Genomic DNA, 12,814 nt, shown 5'->3' on the forward strand with positions numbered 1-12,814 from the left:
TTATGTCTTAATTCCCCGAAACGATACCCATACACCAAATCACGAAATCGATTGCAAGAGGGTCTGGGGCGTTTTCGGACCCGGCTGGCGAAGCGGCCATCCCCTCTAGGAGCGAAGAGACTAGCTGAACTATTGGGATTGTGACGAAGCAAGCCAGCTGGGGAGTATTATCGGGCTACCGTAACGGACTTCTTACTAGAAAAAGTTTAGAATGTAGGAGCTCTAAAGGGCGGCTTCGTCACAAAGAATTATCTAACGTGGACTCGTTCGGACTTGAATGTTTTTCTTTTTTTCCGCTACTCTTGATAGGAAAAGAGTTTTGATTCTGCATTTTCAAGCGGGCTTGGTAGGCTTGGTAGAAGAAAAAAGACTTTCGGGAGAGGCCTATTCTTTGATCGGGGGGGTCGGGTTTTTTAAGCCCCCCTTTTTTTCACTTTGTTATCTTTTTTACTACATTACATAGGTGTTGATTTTACATGAGAGAAGCAGAGCAGAAGCAAAGCCGGGGCAAGAGCACAGCGGAAAACTCGACTGCCAGTATATCGCATCATTATCGTATCAGAGGCTATATTATATACCCCCTATCATGCCGTGTCTGTAGTTTTCATCAGATGTGTTTAGCAAACAGCATGAATCAGCAGAGACGTGTTTCGATAAAGGAGTCCTATATGATAGCTCAAGTACTGTGAGAAAATATGTGTGATGTTCAACCATTGGCTTCTGTACTGAATACGCATAGTTACAGCTAAATTGGAAGTCATAACACTTGCCGGTCGTGTAAGAGGTTACTTGTAAATAACCTAGTGTTGGCTATGAAAGTTAAACTATGACAATTCTTTATCTGTGTTTGATAGTCCATAACCACTTATACCTAAGCTTATATTTGCCCTTTCATGCTGGGAAATCTAACCTTAGATTAATAATTATGCTTGTAGGCATTTGCTCCCACCAAACACGAAACATCAGTAGTAAACAAAAGATTATGAGTGTACCACTTATAAGTCAGATAGACTGTTATAGCAATTGTGCTCATAATCAATAAATTCCTTTTTGGCTCAACGGTATGTGTCTGAGAAGATATATTCCTTCCTCTATGAACATACAAACACCAAAGGGGGGTACCTAGAGACGTAGGAAGAGACAAATGTTCAATCGAATGCCTAATCAACGCCCCTTGTCCTTTATACCTCCAGATCATGATATTACTTTTAAGACTTTTTTTTTCTTCTTCTTTCTCTTTGTTTGTTCGCTTTACTCACTCCTAATTCCTTGCCCTAAGCCAACTTCGAGACCATTGTCAAGGGCAGAAAAGTCGTTAAAGTACTCCACCAGGTATCACTTGTAATGCGTTATCATCACCACATCTCTTTTATCCTTGGTACTTGCGGTATTTGGCTTGCTTTAAGCTTCGCGAACTGTCCTTCCATCGCTCTGTGCTCGTGGGATAGTATAGAACCGCTAACAAAATCACGAGAAGAACTTCTTGTACGCAGCTTTCTCCTTAGCTAGGCGAGCAGCAGCTTGCTTCTTAACCGCCTCTAGCTCCTTTGTAATAGCAGCGTCGTTGGGGACCAGTTTCTTAGCCTGCTCGAGGGCCGCGAGGGCCGCGTCCTCGTCCTTTAATTTGACGAGCGCCAGGCCCTGGCGGTACAGCGCCTTGGCACGCTCCGCGTCGGAAACGCCCGAGACGTCGAGAGCGGCCTTGGCGGTGCGCTGCGCCTCGTCCCAGGCCTCGAGCTTCAGGTTAAGCAGTGCCGAGTTGCAGTTGAGGGTGAAGCGCAGGGCGTCGAGCTTCTGGCGCAAGTCCTTCTCGTCGTCCTTGACCTCGGGCTCCTCGTTGAGGTAGCGTAGGCCCTTCTGGTACTTCTCGAGGCCGCCGAGCACGTCGCCGGCCTTGAACGCCTTGTTGCCGAAATCCTTGCAGTCGGAGGCGATCTGGAGCACGCGCGAGGCCGAGAGCGGCTGATCGGCCTCGTCCTCGGGGAAGTCCTCGTACTGGTCGCCGTAGGCATCCGGGGCCTTAACGTCGGATACCAGCGCGGCGGCGCCGGAGAGCTCACCGCAGTCCGCGATCACGGCGTCCTTCACGGGCTTGTCGTTGTTGGTGCGCAGGTTCTCAATTTGCCTTACCACCGACTTTCCTGACTTGACTTCACCGAATACAACGTGCTTTCCGTCGAGGTGTGGTGTAGGGACGGTCGTAATGAAGAATTGAGAGCCGTTGGTGCCTATATAAAAAGAAAAGGAATAATTGTAAGCCTAGAGCTTCCTAAAGCAACTCGTATATGAAGAAAGGAAAGGGTTATAAAACTTACCAGGGCCAGCATTGGCCATGCTAAGCAAGAATGGACGCTCGTGCTTGAGCTCGAAGTTTTCATCCTCGAACTTTTCGCCGTATATACTCTCGCCGCCGGTTCCGTCGCCAGCGGTAAAGTCACCACCCTGGATCATGAATTGCTTGATGACACGGTGGAAGATGCTGCCCTTGTAATGGAGGGGCTTTCCCGACTTGCCGACGCCCTTCTCGCCCGTACATAACGCGCGGAAGTTCTCGGCGGTCTTGGGGACGACGTCGTTGTATAGCTCGAAAGTGATACGACCGGCAGGCTTGGTGCCGATGGTGACGTCGAAGAAGACGTAGCTACGCTTCTTGGATTCTTCTGAGGTCGCCATATTTACAATTCTGATTCTGCGTAAAGGGATTTATTGAATTGCTATATTAAGCAACTTGCCTAGGTAGGTTACTTAGATTAGGTAGGTACAGGATTGGAGCTGGTTGACGGTGACAAGGTGCTTTGGTGGGGTAAAGCGATGGGATGTTTTGAAGAGGTGAAGATGGGAAAGAAGGACTTTTGATTGCAGTTTTCTAAGGAGAAAACAAAGTTAAGGAAAAGACCAACGGCGTGAAAAAAATAAAATATGTAAAACTGTTTGCGGCCGCAGGGGCAATTGGAATGCAGCGCACTTGCAGGTAGGTTATAGGTACTTATTCCAGCTAGAAGATGAAGCTTTTCGTATCGTACAATACAGTAGAAGCTTCTAGGTGAACCGCAATCGCGGGGCTGTGTACTATGTGGGGCCCATCTAGGTATTGTACCCCCTACCTGCCTAAGCAGCTAAGGTACCTACCTATTATACAACGGATTAGGTACAATTGGCACAATGCATTATGTTATGTAAGTTGAAACAATTGTGTACCTAAACTAGCGCGTTTTCGAAGTACCTTACGTACCGGATGCTCTTCTAGGTAGCTCTCTTGATAGGGCTGGATGGAGAGTCAGGTACGAGTACCTAGGTACCTACCTAATCTATTTGATACGCGGCTCAATTCAATTCAATTGTGGTCTTTCAACATCTTTTAATACAACATGCACATAATCATAGTTGATTGCACAAAATCAAAGCTTTAAAGGGGAGTTATAAGGGGTAACTTTTTCCTTTTTTCTTTCTCTTTTCTTTTCTTATCTATCGTACAACTTAACAACGCCTTTGAATTACGAGCCGCTATGGGATCAACCTCGCGTCCGGTATAATCAAGCCGCTAGGACTCAAACTAACTGTGACTTAAGTGATGCAATATAGGCATCTGCGATGTCCACACCCCAAACAGCTGCCCCCGCCGCCGTTTCGGGTACCGTCTCTACAACAGATCCAGCCATAATAAGACGTCCAAGGCCCGTCTCTGATATGTGACGAACGACAGGTGGCAAGCCATCTCCCAGCATGAGCAGGGGAGGCAAGACGAAAACGGTTACCAAACGACATCTTAACGATGATAGGTACTGCTTCTAGATTATCAAATATCGAATGTTGAAGAAAGTGTTGACTGTTTGATATGATGATGGGAACGTCTGTGTCGATTAGTCGATGACTGGACAGGATGCTCCGAGCTGTAAAAAGTAAATTGCATAACCGGATACGTCGAGTAATTTATATTCAACTGAATTCTACCAGAGTTTCCGAACATGGAAGAACAATGCTATAATCACTAACCAAGACGATGGATAAGAAGCAAAAATGTAAGATCGACCAAAGAATTGGATTATCATGTTACTGTACAATTGACATATAGTAGGCTTTGCTTGAATTGATATCGAGCGTAGCCGCTTCAATACTGTTGACTTGATCTTCCATCCCCCCCTCCCAATGCTTCAAGGCATGTCCTTTGGAAGTAGTCTCGCCCCTACATCATAACTCGTAATCAACTACTCCCTCCCTCGTTAACCTTCTCATACAGGGTCTGTGCTAGCTTAGACAAAGTAAGGGTGCTCGCAAGCAGTTGTTGGAACGGTATATCGACGCCGAACTCGCGGAATATCCAATTGCGGAACTCGGCACCGATCATGCTGTCCAAGCCGTACTCCGCAACCGAGTGCTCCGTCGTCTGGATCCGTCCCACCTCAATCATCAGCAGCCGCGCCAGCCTCTGGGTGACGTGCGTGGTAACGGCTTCGACGGCCTCCTCCTCGGACGCCGCGGCCTGCATCACGCTCAGGATGCTCTCCGAGTTGCCCGCCGACGCGAGCTTCGACTCCGTCTTTGCAGACTGCGACGACGACTCCATCACCGCCGCTAGCCAGTTGAAGTACGGGTTCTCCGACAGCCCGATGTGCGCCCCCGACATCTTCATCGAGCGCGCGAAGCGCCGCGGCTGCAGGCCCACGGCGATGTGGTCGATGTCCGGGGGAAGCTCCTTTTGGGGCGCCATGGCGATCTCGAAGGCTTCCAAGAGCTCCTTCTCGTCTATGCTGTATAGACCCCGCATCTTCACGGATTGCTCCAGGGAGTGCTCGTGGATGTATCCGAAACCGTCGATGGCGGGTAAGTCTAAAGAGACGGCTGGGAGGCCGCGCACGCGGCGGTGACGAGCGAGTGAATCGAGGTACGAGTTGGCTGCAGATAGGATACATGTGTTAGTCAACCATGTCGCTGTTAAATGTTTCTCCAAATAGGAAGGGGAATGAAATCAAAACTCACCAGCGCTGTAGTTGCTTTGCCCCGTGGAGCCGAGCAGAGCGGCGATGGAGCTCGTTATGACGAAAAAGTCGAGTTCCTGGTCTTTTAGAAGCTCATGAAGGTTCCGACAGCCCTTGTACTTTGAATCGACGGTCTTGCGCCATCGATCAAACGTCATGTTGTCAAACATACCGTCGAAAATCTCACCGGCGGCATTTACCACGCCCCGGATCGGGTATGCCCGGTTGATCTGAGAAATCGCATCGGCTAGTTCTTCGCGGGACGTGGCGTCGCCGCGTACTACCGAGACATCGACACCCCGATCTTCCAGGGCCTTTATAGTTTCTTCCGCGGCTGGCCGGGTGGCGCCGCTCCTGGATATAAAGGCTAGGTGCTTGGCCCCTTGGTCGGCCATCCAGATGGCCAGTCTTCGTCCAATACCACCTAAACCTCCCACTAGGAAATAGGTGACATCGGGCTTCAACTTCAGGGGTCGCTTTGTCGGGACAACCTGTTGCTCCGCTGATTAGTTCTGTAGCTCTGATACTTATGCGGATAGGTACCACTTACCTCAAATGATACGCTTTCGTCATATGAAATAACCTGGCTTCCGGACGCCACATCTTTGAGACCAGATCGTACAATCTCGTTGTAGTCACTAGGTTTTCTTACGTGGGTGGGATTTAGACCTGTGATTTTGCCCTGGGTATAAAGGTCTACGCATCGGGTCAAGAGCCTGTTGTAGATAATGCGGTTACTCAAATGTCAATACAGGAAAGGGTTGGATAAGAAACATACCTTGCCACGATGCGCGGCCTCTCTTGGACGAGATCTGTGAGGTTGAACTGAAACACGTTTATGCTCTTCCTGTTCGTTGGCGGACGCAGCACCTTGGGATCCCCATTCTGGCCAGTGCCGAAAGCGACTATCCGGCCAAACGAAGACATGTGGTGGCCCAGCTCTGAAATAACTTCGTCGCTCGTCCCTACCGCACATAAGACAACGTCAATCCCTTTTCCTGCCGTGGCTTTCTTTACTTTGGGTGAGATGCTTCCCTCACGGCCATCGATGATTTGAGCGGGAGTTAATCCACCCTTGGTAAGCAGCAGCTCCTGCGAAGCAGATGACGAAGTAACCACGATGGTGTTTGCTTGGTGAAGTTGACAAAGCTGTATCGCCGCCAGCGTAACGTCACCCATATTATCAATAAGGACAACATTCTCACCCGGTTCGATCCTTGCCAGCTCTTCTAACCCGTAAAGGGCCGTGGTAAAAGGAGACGGAAGCGATGCAGCCTCTGGCAAAGAACATCCTTGAGGTAAATCTTGCAAAAGCGCAGAGGAGGTTCGTTGGAAGGTCGCTAGATGATCGAGCGCAAACCCAAATACGCGGGTAGATATCTTGGTATCAGCAACCCCCGAGCCAACACGAGTTACCGTGCCGGCGATTTGGTGATTCAAGAATGCCACGTCGTCAGTCCCGTCCGCGGAAGTTATACCTAACGATGCCACGTGGACTTCCACCTCGTTTTCGCCCAGAGGTTTCGCAAAACGCTCCTGGTCGCGATAGAACTCGAGTCTTCCGTGGTTAAACCGACCACAAATTTCGGGGAGGTCTTTCTGTAGCAAGGTTTTCGTCTCTCCCGAATCGGGGACAAATTCTCGGTTGATGTCTCGGCACGACGCAAGGCGGTTAACATAGACCACGCCCCCTTTCACGTAATATTCTGTCTCTCCATTCTGACCTCGAGTGGACTGCCGCCTTATGATGTCCGCCAGCAGCTCGGCTACGCGGGCCTCGGAGGTGGTTTCCACGTCGAAATCGATGGTTACGAGATCCAGCGATTCCCTTTCGTTTCGAATGACTCTCGCCGCGCCTTCTGTCATGGCGAATTCCGGCTTGTCTCCGGAGAGAAGACCACCACAGGATACCCAGTTGATTACGGACGCCTTTTGGCTCAGATCTATCAGTCCTTTCAACTGGGCTTCGTTTAATTCGGCGAGGAAAGGGCCTTCCGCATCTGCTAGCAGGATTACCCGCTCCTGTGGCGAAATGTCGAGGGATGTAATGGCTTGCGAGCGGACATTCCAGCCCTCGCTGGAAAACTTCTCGGATACTACCGAGAGAAGAGACGTGGGAGCGTCGCGGTAGACAAGGGTGAGGTTTCCATGGCTGCCAACCCCGTTCACGCTAACCCCGTTGACTTTGGGTGCAGATTCTACCGCGGTCGTGAGCAACGTGCCATCGGGTGACAGGAGCTCGATACCTGAGAACTGGGTGTCTCTTAGAGCGCGGTCCCATCCCTCCGAAGACTTGTTCTCAACGTTGAATAGGAGACGGCCATTGGGGGTGACGAGCTTACGGATACGCTCTAGGAAAGGGATATCAGTCTGATCTATGATATTACCAATAACAAGGTCGAACCCTCCGCTGGGCTTCTTAGCATCGAGGAGTAAGGCCTCGATTTCGGCAGACACTATTCGCTCATCGTCGACATACTGAGCGGCTAGTGTGTCGTTTGGAACCGGACCTAAGACTGTCAAGACCGCAGCAGGATGCATAGCCAGGATGGATGGTACAAGGGTATGATCGAGGCATAATACTCTCGTCGTAATATCTTTATGAAGCAGTGCATCGATGATGGTGGCCAAGGAATTCTGGTTAAAGAGTCCGGCGTCGTTTGCCCACTTCAGGTAGTCAACATCGACTTTCCATTCGCACTGAAGAAACAAGTCACGCTGCAGCTCCTTGTACATCTTATCCGAAAGGCTGCCGTGATATTGGACCGTTCTACAGCCCGAGATATCAACGAGGAGTGAGCCCTCGTGGGTAAAGATTTGTGAACTCGACAGGCATGCTCGAATGCCGCGTTGCGAAACCAAGCAATTGAAAGTGCACGGGTTGGCTAGGCTCTCTTCCGATGGAGTGAACACGGTCACTTCTTCGAAGTGCGTTGGAACCATACCGTAGCGCATGTCCTCGATCCGGCCTTCGTGGCGGGACATGTGGTATGGCTGTAGGCACGCGTCGATCACACCCGGATGCAATATATAGCGCGACTCCGCTTCCATCAAGCCGCACTTTTGGGAGATATCTATGCCTCCATAGACCGTGGAAGTTTCGGTATCCACGTATATGTCGTGAAGACGATGGAATGTGGACCCCAGATTTATACCGAGTGTCTGAAGTTTCGAAAACCACTCGTCGTATTCGATAGGTATCGTCCCGGGTTCTGAACGAGTTTTGCGTAGACCCTGGGATTCGTTGCTTACATCCTGCTCCTTGAGGTTTACGCAGATACGTCCCTCGGCAGTGGTCTTCCAGGTCCCGTATGTGTTGCAGGAAGCAGTAAACTGGTACCACTGGCGGCTCCCGCTTTCACCAGATGTCTTAGACTTCTTATCCGTCGGCTGTAAACGGAGCATCGTTTCCGTGCCTTCGTCATCGTCCGGAATGACCGTCGCGCTATGAATAGTAATATCACGGAGCGTATAACTTTCAATAGCCACGGGTGGCTGCTGTTGGGCATTCAGCTGCGTGATGGCTTCGATGGCAAGTGCTATGTATGCTGTAGCAGGTAATAGAATCTCTCCAGCAATAGAATGGTGAGATAACCAGGGCACGTCTCGCTGGCGCAGGATGTTTCGCCAAATTGGCTCGAGACTGGACGTTCCAACGATCTTCCGGCCAAGGAGGTCGTGGCGGGGCTCTCCGGCCTCGCGCCTCTCTTTGCTGAATCGAGGCTCTGATAGATATCTCGAACGTTCCCAATCGTAGGCGGGAAGGTCAACTAAAAGCAGCCCTGTCTGTGTTTCAATAGCGCCACTCTTGGTTAATCTTTCGACGCCAGTTACTTGGCGCATATCGATACTCGCATTGTTCAACCAAAGATTACCAGCGAGCTGAAGTAGCTGATCTACATCAGGCTGCCTCCGCTTTAGCGTTGACAAATATGTAACCTGCGGCCGGCCTGCTGCTTTTAATATTTCCTTGAGAGGGCCTGAGAGGGCAGGATGGGGTCCTACTTCGATAAGGACGTTGACTTCGGGCTTAGAATCCAGCATAAGCTGAACACCTTGGCGGAACAGTACAGAGCTAGCAAGGTTCTCAACCCAGTAAGAGTTCCACGAGCTTGGGATGTTACCGTTTTGATCAGTGAGCTCCTTCGCTTGTACAGTAGAAAACATAGAGCACTTGGGTTCTGAGTTGCTGGATGGAATTGGCTCTGCGTCGAGGTACTCGCCATAAATAGGGGTAATATCCTTCATGTGGTATGAATGGTAAGCGTTTCCACCCGTCTGAAGCATGCGATTAAAGATACCCTCGGCGTCGAGATTCTGCTTGAGTTCTTCGAGCGCAGCTCGGTCGCCACTTAATGTGGTATTATTGGGCGAGTTGTGACATGCAATGTTGATTTTGCCTTCGCCGGATGCCTTTTGGATGTACTCTTTCGCGCTGTTCGCGCCCAGTCCAACAGCCAGCATAGCACCATTCTTTGCACAGGAAGCGACCGCTTTTCCACGATAATAAGCTGCGGCAATTGCGCTCTCGGCAGACACAAGCCCGGCAGCATAGGCTGCTGCCATTTCACCTATCAGGAGTCAATCAACAGGTACGGAAGTATTCTTTGGACATTAAAGTAAACTTACCGGAGGAATGCCCGACCGTAGCCACTGGTCTGACGCCCCAACTATTCAGTAAGTCAACCACAGCGATCTGCACAGCTGTGCAAATAGGCTGAGAGAATTCGGGCTCATTAATAACACTCTCTTCCTCTGGAGTTGTTATGATAGTTTCGATTTTCCAGGTCGGCGGTTTCGCCAAAGTGCTCAAGTGTCTATCAAGACGTTGGATCGTCTGTAACACGGATGGGTACGCCTCGATTAACGAGGCTCCCATTCGTGGCCATTGCGGACCTTGCCCTACCGAGTTCAGATATATCAGCAAGATTGTCCCTAGTACGTGTGTTAGTGCTACGGTGATTCATACCTGTAAATACGAAGGCAGCTACTGCTGGTGTCGATGGTGCTTGGGTAATATTGACAGAAGCAGATGTAATATCTGATCCAAGGCTCTCCTTACGAGCGATTGTAAATGCTCGGTGGGAAAACTTGGTACGTCGGACCCCAAGAGTGTATGCTAAATCTAAAAGACTTTTATCATTGCAACCACTTGAGTAATTGGCGAGATTATTCCTCAGTGTCGCTTCGTCGTGTGCAGAGAACACGAGGAGATGTGCGCGTTCATCGTTCGGGTCGCGGGTTTCGGGTCCGCCAGCATCTTTCGATGCCTGGCTTATGAGCTTATGAGTTCGGTATCCGGGGGCCATCGACTCTGCACTTTCGAGAATGGCATGCGCATTTGTACCACCATAGCCGAACGCGTTCACGCTGATACGACGAATGGGCTTTGACGCGGGGAATGGAGTCGGCTCCGTGGCAACTTGTACGTTGAAGTCTTCCCAAGGAACTAGCAGTACGGGTGAACTGTTAGAAAGCGCATTATACTTGTGATATTACGATCACAATAACTCTAGCTTTGACGTCTAGGATGTACAAGGGGAGCCAACGTACTACTTGGATTCAATTGACTAACCCCTGCCGTTGGGGGGATAATGCCAATTTCTAGAGCCATTATTGTTTTGATGAGGGTCGCCATACTGCTGGCTGCCTCGCTATGGCCGACATTCGGTTTGACCTAAGACGCTGATTCTCAGTACGGGTATCATGATATTCCGAATAGAGTCGAAGGGTCAGGTAGGGGTGGAAAGGGAGCCAATACTTACACTTCCAATGAGAATTGGATTTGATTTTGACAATTTGACCCCTAGGGCGTCATGGACAGCCTTTACTTCTATGGGATCACCAATTGGCGTTCCTGTGCCATGGCATTCAACATAGGTAGTATCTTCGGGCGATAGCTTTGCCAGACGATACGCCGTCTTGATTATTTCTACCTGTCCCTCGACGCTAGGATGGGCCAAGCCGTCCTTACACCTTCCGCTGCTGCAAAGCTGTTAGCATCCTATTACTTTTAAATAGCCCAGATTTAGGCAATACTCACCTGCCACTTGCGGTAGCTCGAATCACAGCACGTACAGGGTCACCATCTCTGATAGCCGCACTCAGGGGCTTTAGATATAGAGCACCCACGCCCTCTGCTCGCCCGTAACCATCTGCAGACGCATCAAACGTGTGGCATGTATTCGTTGATGAAAGCACACCCATGTTAGCGATACACATGTGTTGGCAGGCATCGAGAATCAGGTTGGTGCCGCCTACGATAGCGCTATCGCACTCCCCGGAAGCTATTGATTTGCATGCTAGATCTAAAGCATATAATGACGAGGAACATGCCGTATTGACGGTTAGACTAGAGATATGTTAGAGACTCTACATCCTCAAAGTTATGATATTGAGAAGATAACCTTACCTTGGTCCTGTTAAATTGTACACATAACTAACCCGGTTACCAAGGAGTCCAGGGTCGGCGCCCATAGCGAAGTAGGCATGTAAAAAGTCAGGCTCCTTTGCCATAGACTGCTGAAAGTCAAACGTAAATGACCCTATAAAGCATCCGGTCTTTTGACCTGATACCTCGTCTAGGGTAGTTCCGCTATTCTCGAAGGCTTCATATACGACTTCTAGTAATAATCGTTGCTGAGGGTCCATCCATGAAGCTTCGACGGGGGATATGTTGAACATTCCCGGGTTGAAGTCGTAAGGGTTCCCTTCGATGAAATAGCCCCCTGGCACATTAAAGCTTCCGGGGCGTTCGTTGCTTGGATGTAGATATGCATCGATATTGAAACGGGACACGGGAACCTTTGGAGTGTTGGCGATACCCCGGGATATCAGAAGGTTCCAAAAGTCCGAAGGGCTTCGAACGTTCCCTGGCATTCGACAGCCTATATAGATGGTTGTTAGTATAAGTCTATACTCAAAACTACTAGAAGCCATACCCATTCCAATAACTGCTATAGGCTCCACATCATGCGAAGATCCATTGGACATCGTCACATGTGGAGTAGACATGATGGCGGCGGCTTTGCGGAAGAAATGTCAAAATTCAAATTGTGTTTACAATGCTCAGACCAGGACCCGACGACTCTGCACCTGATCTTCCCCCTCGAGTATCGGAAACAACAGAAGATTTATACTAACTACATGCCGTTTATAAGTTCGGTGACTGTCGTACGCCTAACTGAATATAGAGTTGTAAGCGGATTTCGACTTAGAGGGGTTACCCAAAGGCACTAGATGCTACAGAATCCTTCAACGCATTAGCTACCCTACTATATAGGTAGGAGGCCCATTGCCGAGACGGGGTCCTAAGTGGGCTACCTAAGGTAGGTAGGTAGGCATGCAGGCGAAGACTATCACCTGGCCAAGGGAGGGTTGCAATTCAGGCACGGAATAACGCTAACCGGCTTAACGGAACGCCCCAGGTGCAGTGCTACTTCGTTATGACAAGAGTATGCATACAGAAAAGCATCCGTCCGTGCTGTGGCCCATAATATACGATGTCTATTGTCCGTAAGCTGAGATAATTCCGAGGGCTACAGCCTACTATGCGTCATTCACCATGCAGGCCTTGAGAATGGGAACATGTAAGGCAGTGACAGATAATACATGTGCATAATAATAAAACTGGAAATCTAAAATACAACTGAAAATACACACTCTATATATAGCATTACTACCTAAGACTAGGACTAAGACTACCTAGGTACCTGACATCTAAGGTACTTAACGTAGCATTGAAGATAAAATAAAATAGACAGATCCACCCTACATAACCTACACACCAACCAACATCCCCAAGCTTACCTGTGATAGGTTAAGGTCGAGGTCGAGGT

General features: G+C 49.5%; 2 protein-coding genes across 2 annotated transcripts; both read right to left on the reverse strand.

Annotated features, from left to right (window-relative positions):
* Positions 1–1,467: 1,467 nt before the first annotated feature.
* On the reverse strand, positions 1,468–2,673 carry F4812DRAFT_459385 (cyclophilin-like domain-containing protein; the record flags this gene model as incomplete). Its single annotated transcript, XM_047937534.1, has 2 exons — positions 1,468–2,228; positions 2,316–2,673. The coding sequence occupies 2 exons, from the start codon at positions 2,671–2,673 to the stop codon at positions 1,468–1,470; spliced, it is 1,119 nt and encodes a 372-aa protein (XP_047790419.1).
* A 1,411-nt stretch (positions 2,674–4,084) lies between these two features.
* F4812DRAFT_471358 (ketoacyl-synt-domain-containing protein) lies at positions 4,085–11,990 on the reverse strand (the record flags this gene model as incomplete). Its single annotated transcript, XM_047939088.1, has 11 exons — positions 4,085–4,893; positions 4,978–5,467; positions 5,527–5,692; positions 5,755–9,547; positions 9,606–9,878; positions 9,946–10,425; positions 10,530–10,653; positions 10,742–10,961; positions 11,020–11,328; positions 11,389–11,863; positions 11,918–11,990. 11 exons carry the CDS (start codon positions 11,988–11,990, stop codon positions 4,202–4,204), a joined length of 7,095 nt encoding a protein of 2,364 aa, XP_047790420.1. The 3' UTR covers positions 4,085–4,201.
* Positions 11,991–12,814: the final 824 nt, after the last annotated feature.

The sequence above is a fragment of the Daldinia caldariorum genome (assembly GCF_022478825.1).
Source record: "Daldinia caldariorum strain CBS 122874 unplaced genomic scaffold F4812scaffold_8, whole genome shotgun sequence".
In the NCBI taxonomy this organism is placed as follows: Eukaryota; Fungi; Ascomycota; class Sordariomycetes; order Xylariales; family Hypoxylaceae; genus Daldinia; species Daldinia caldariorum.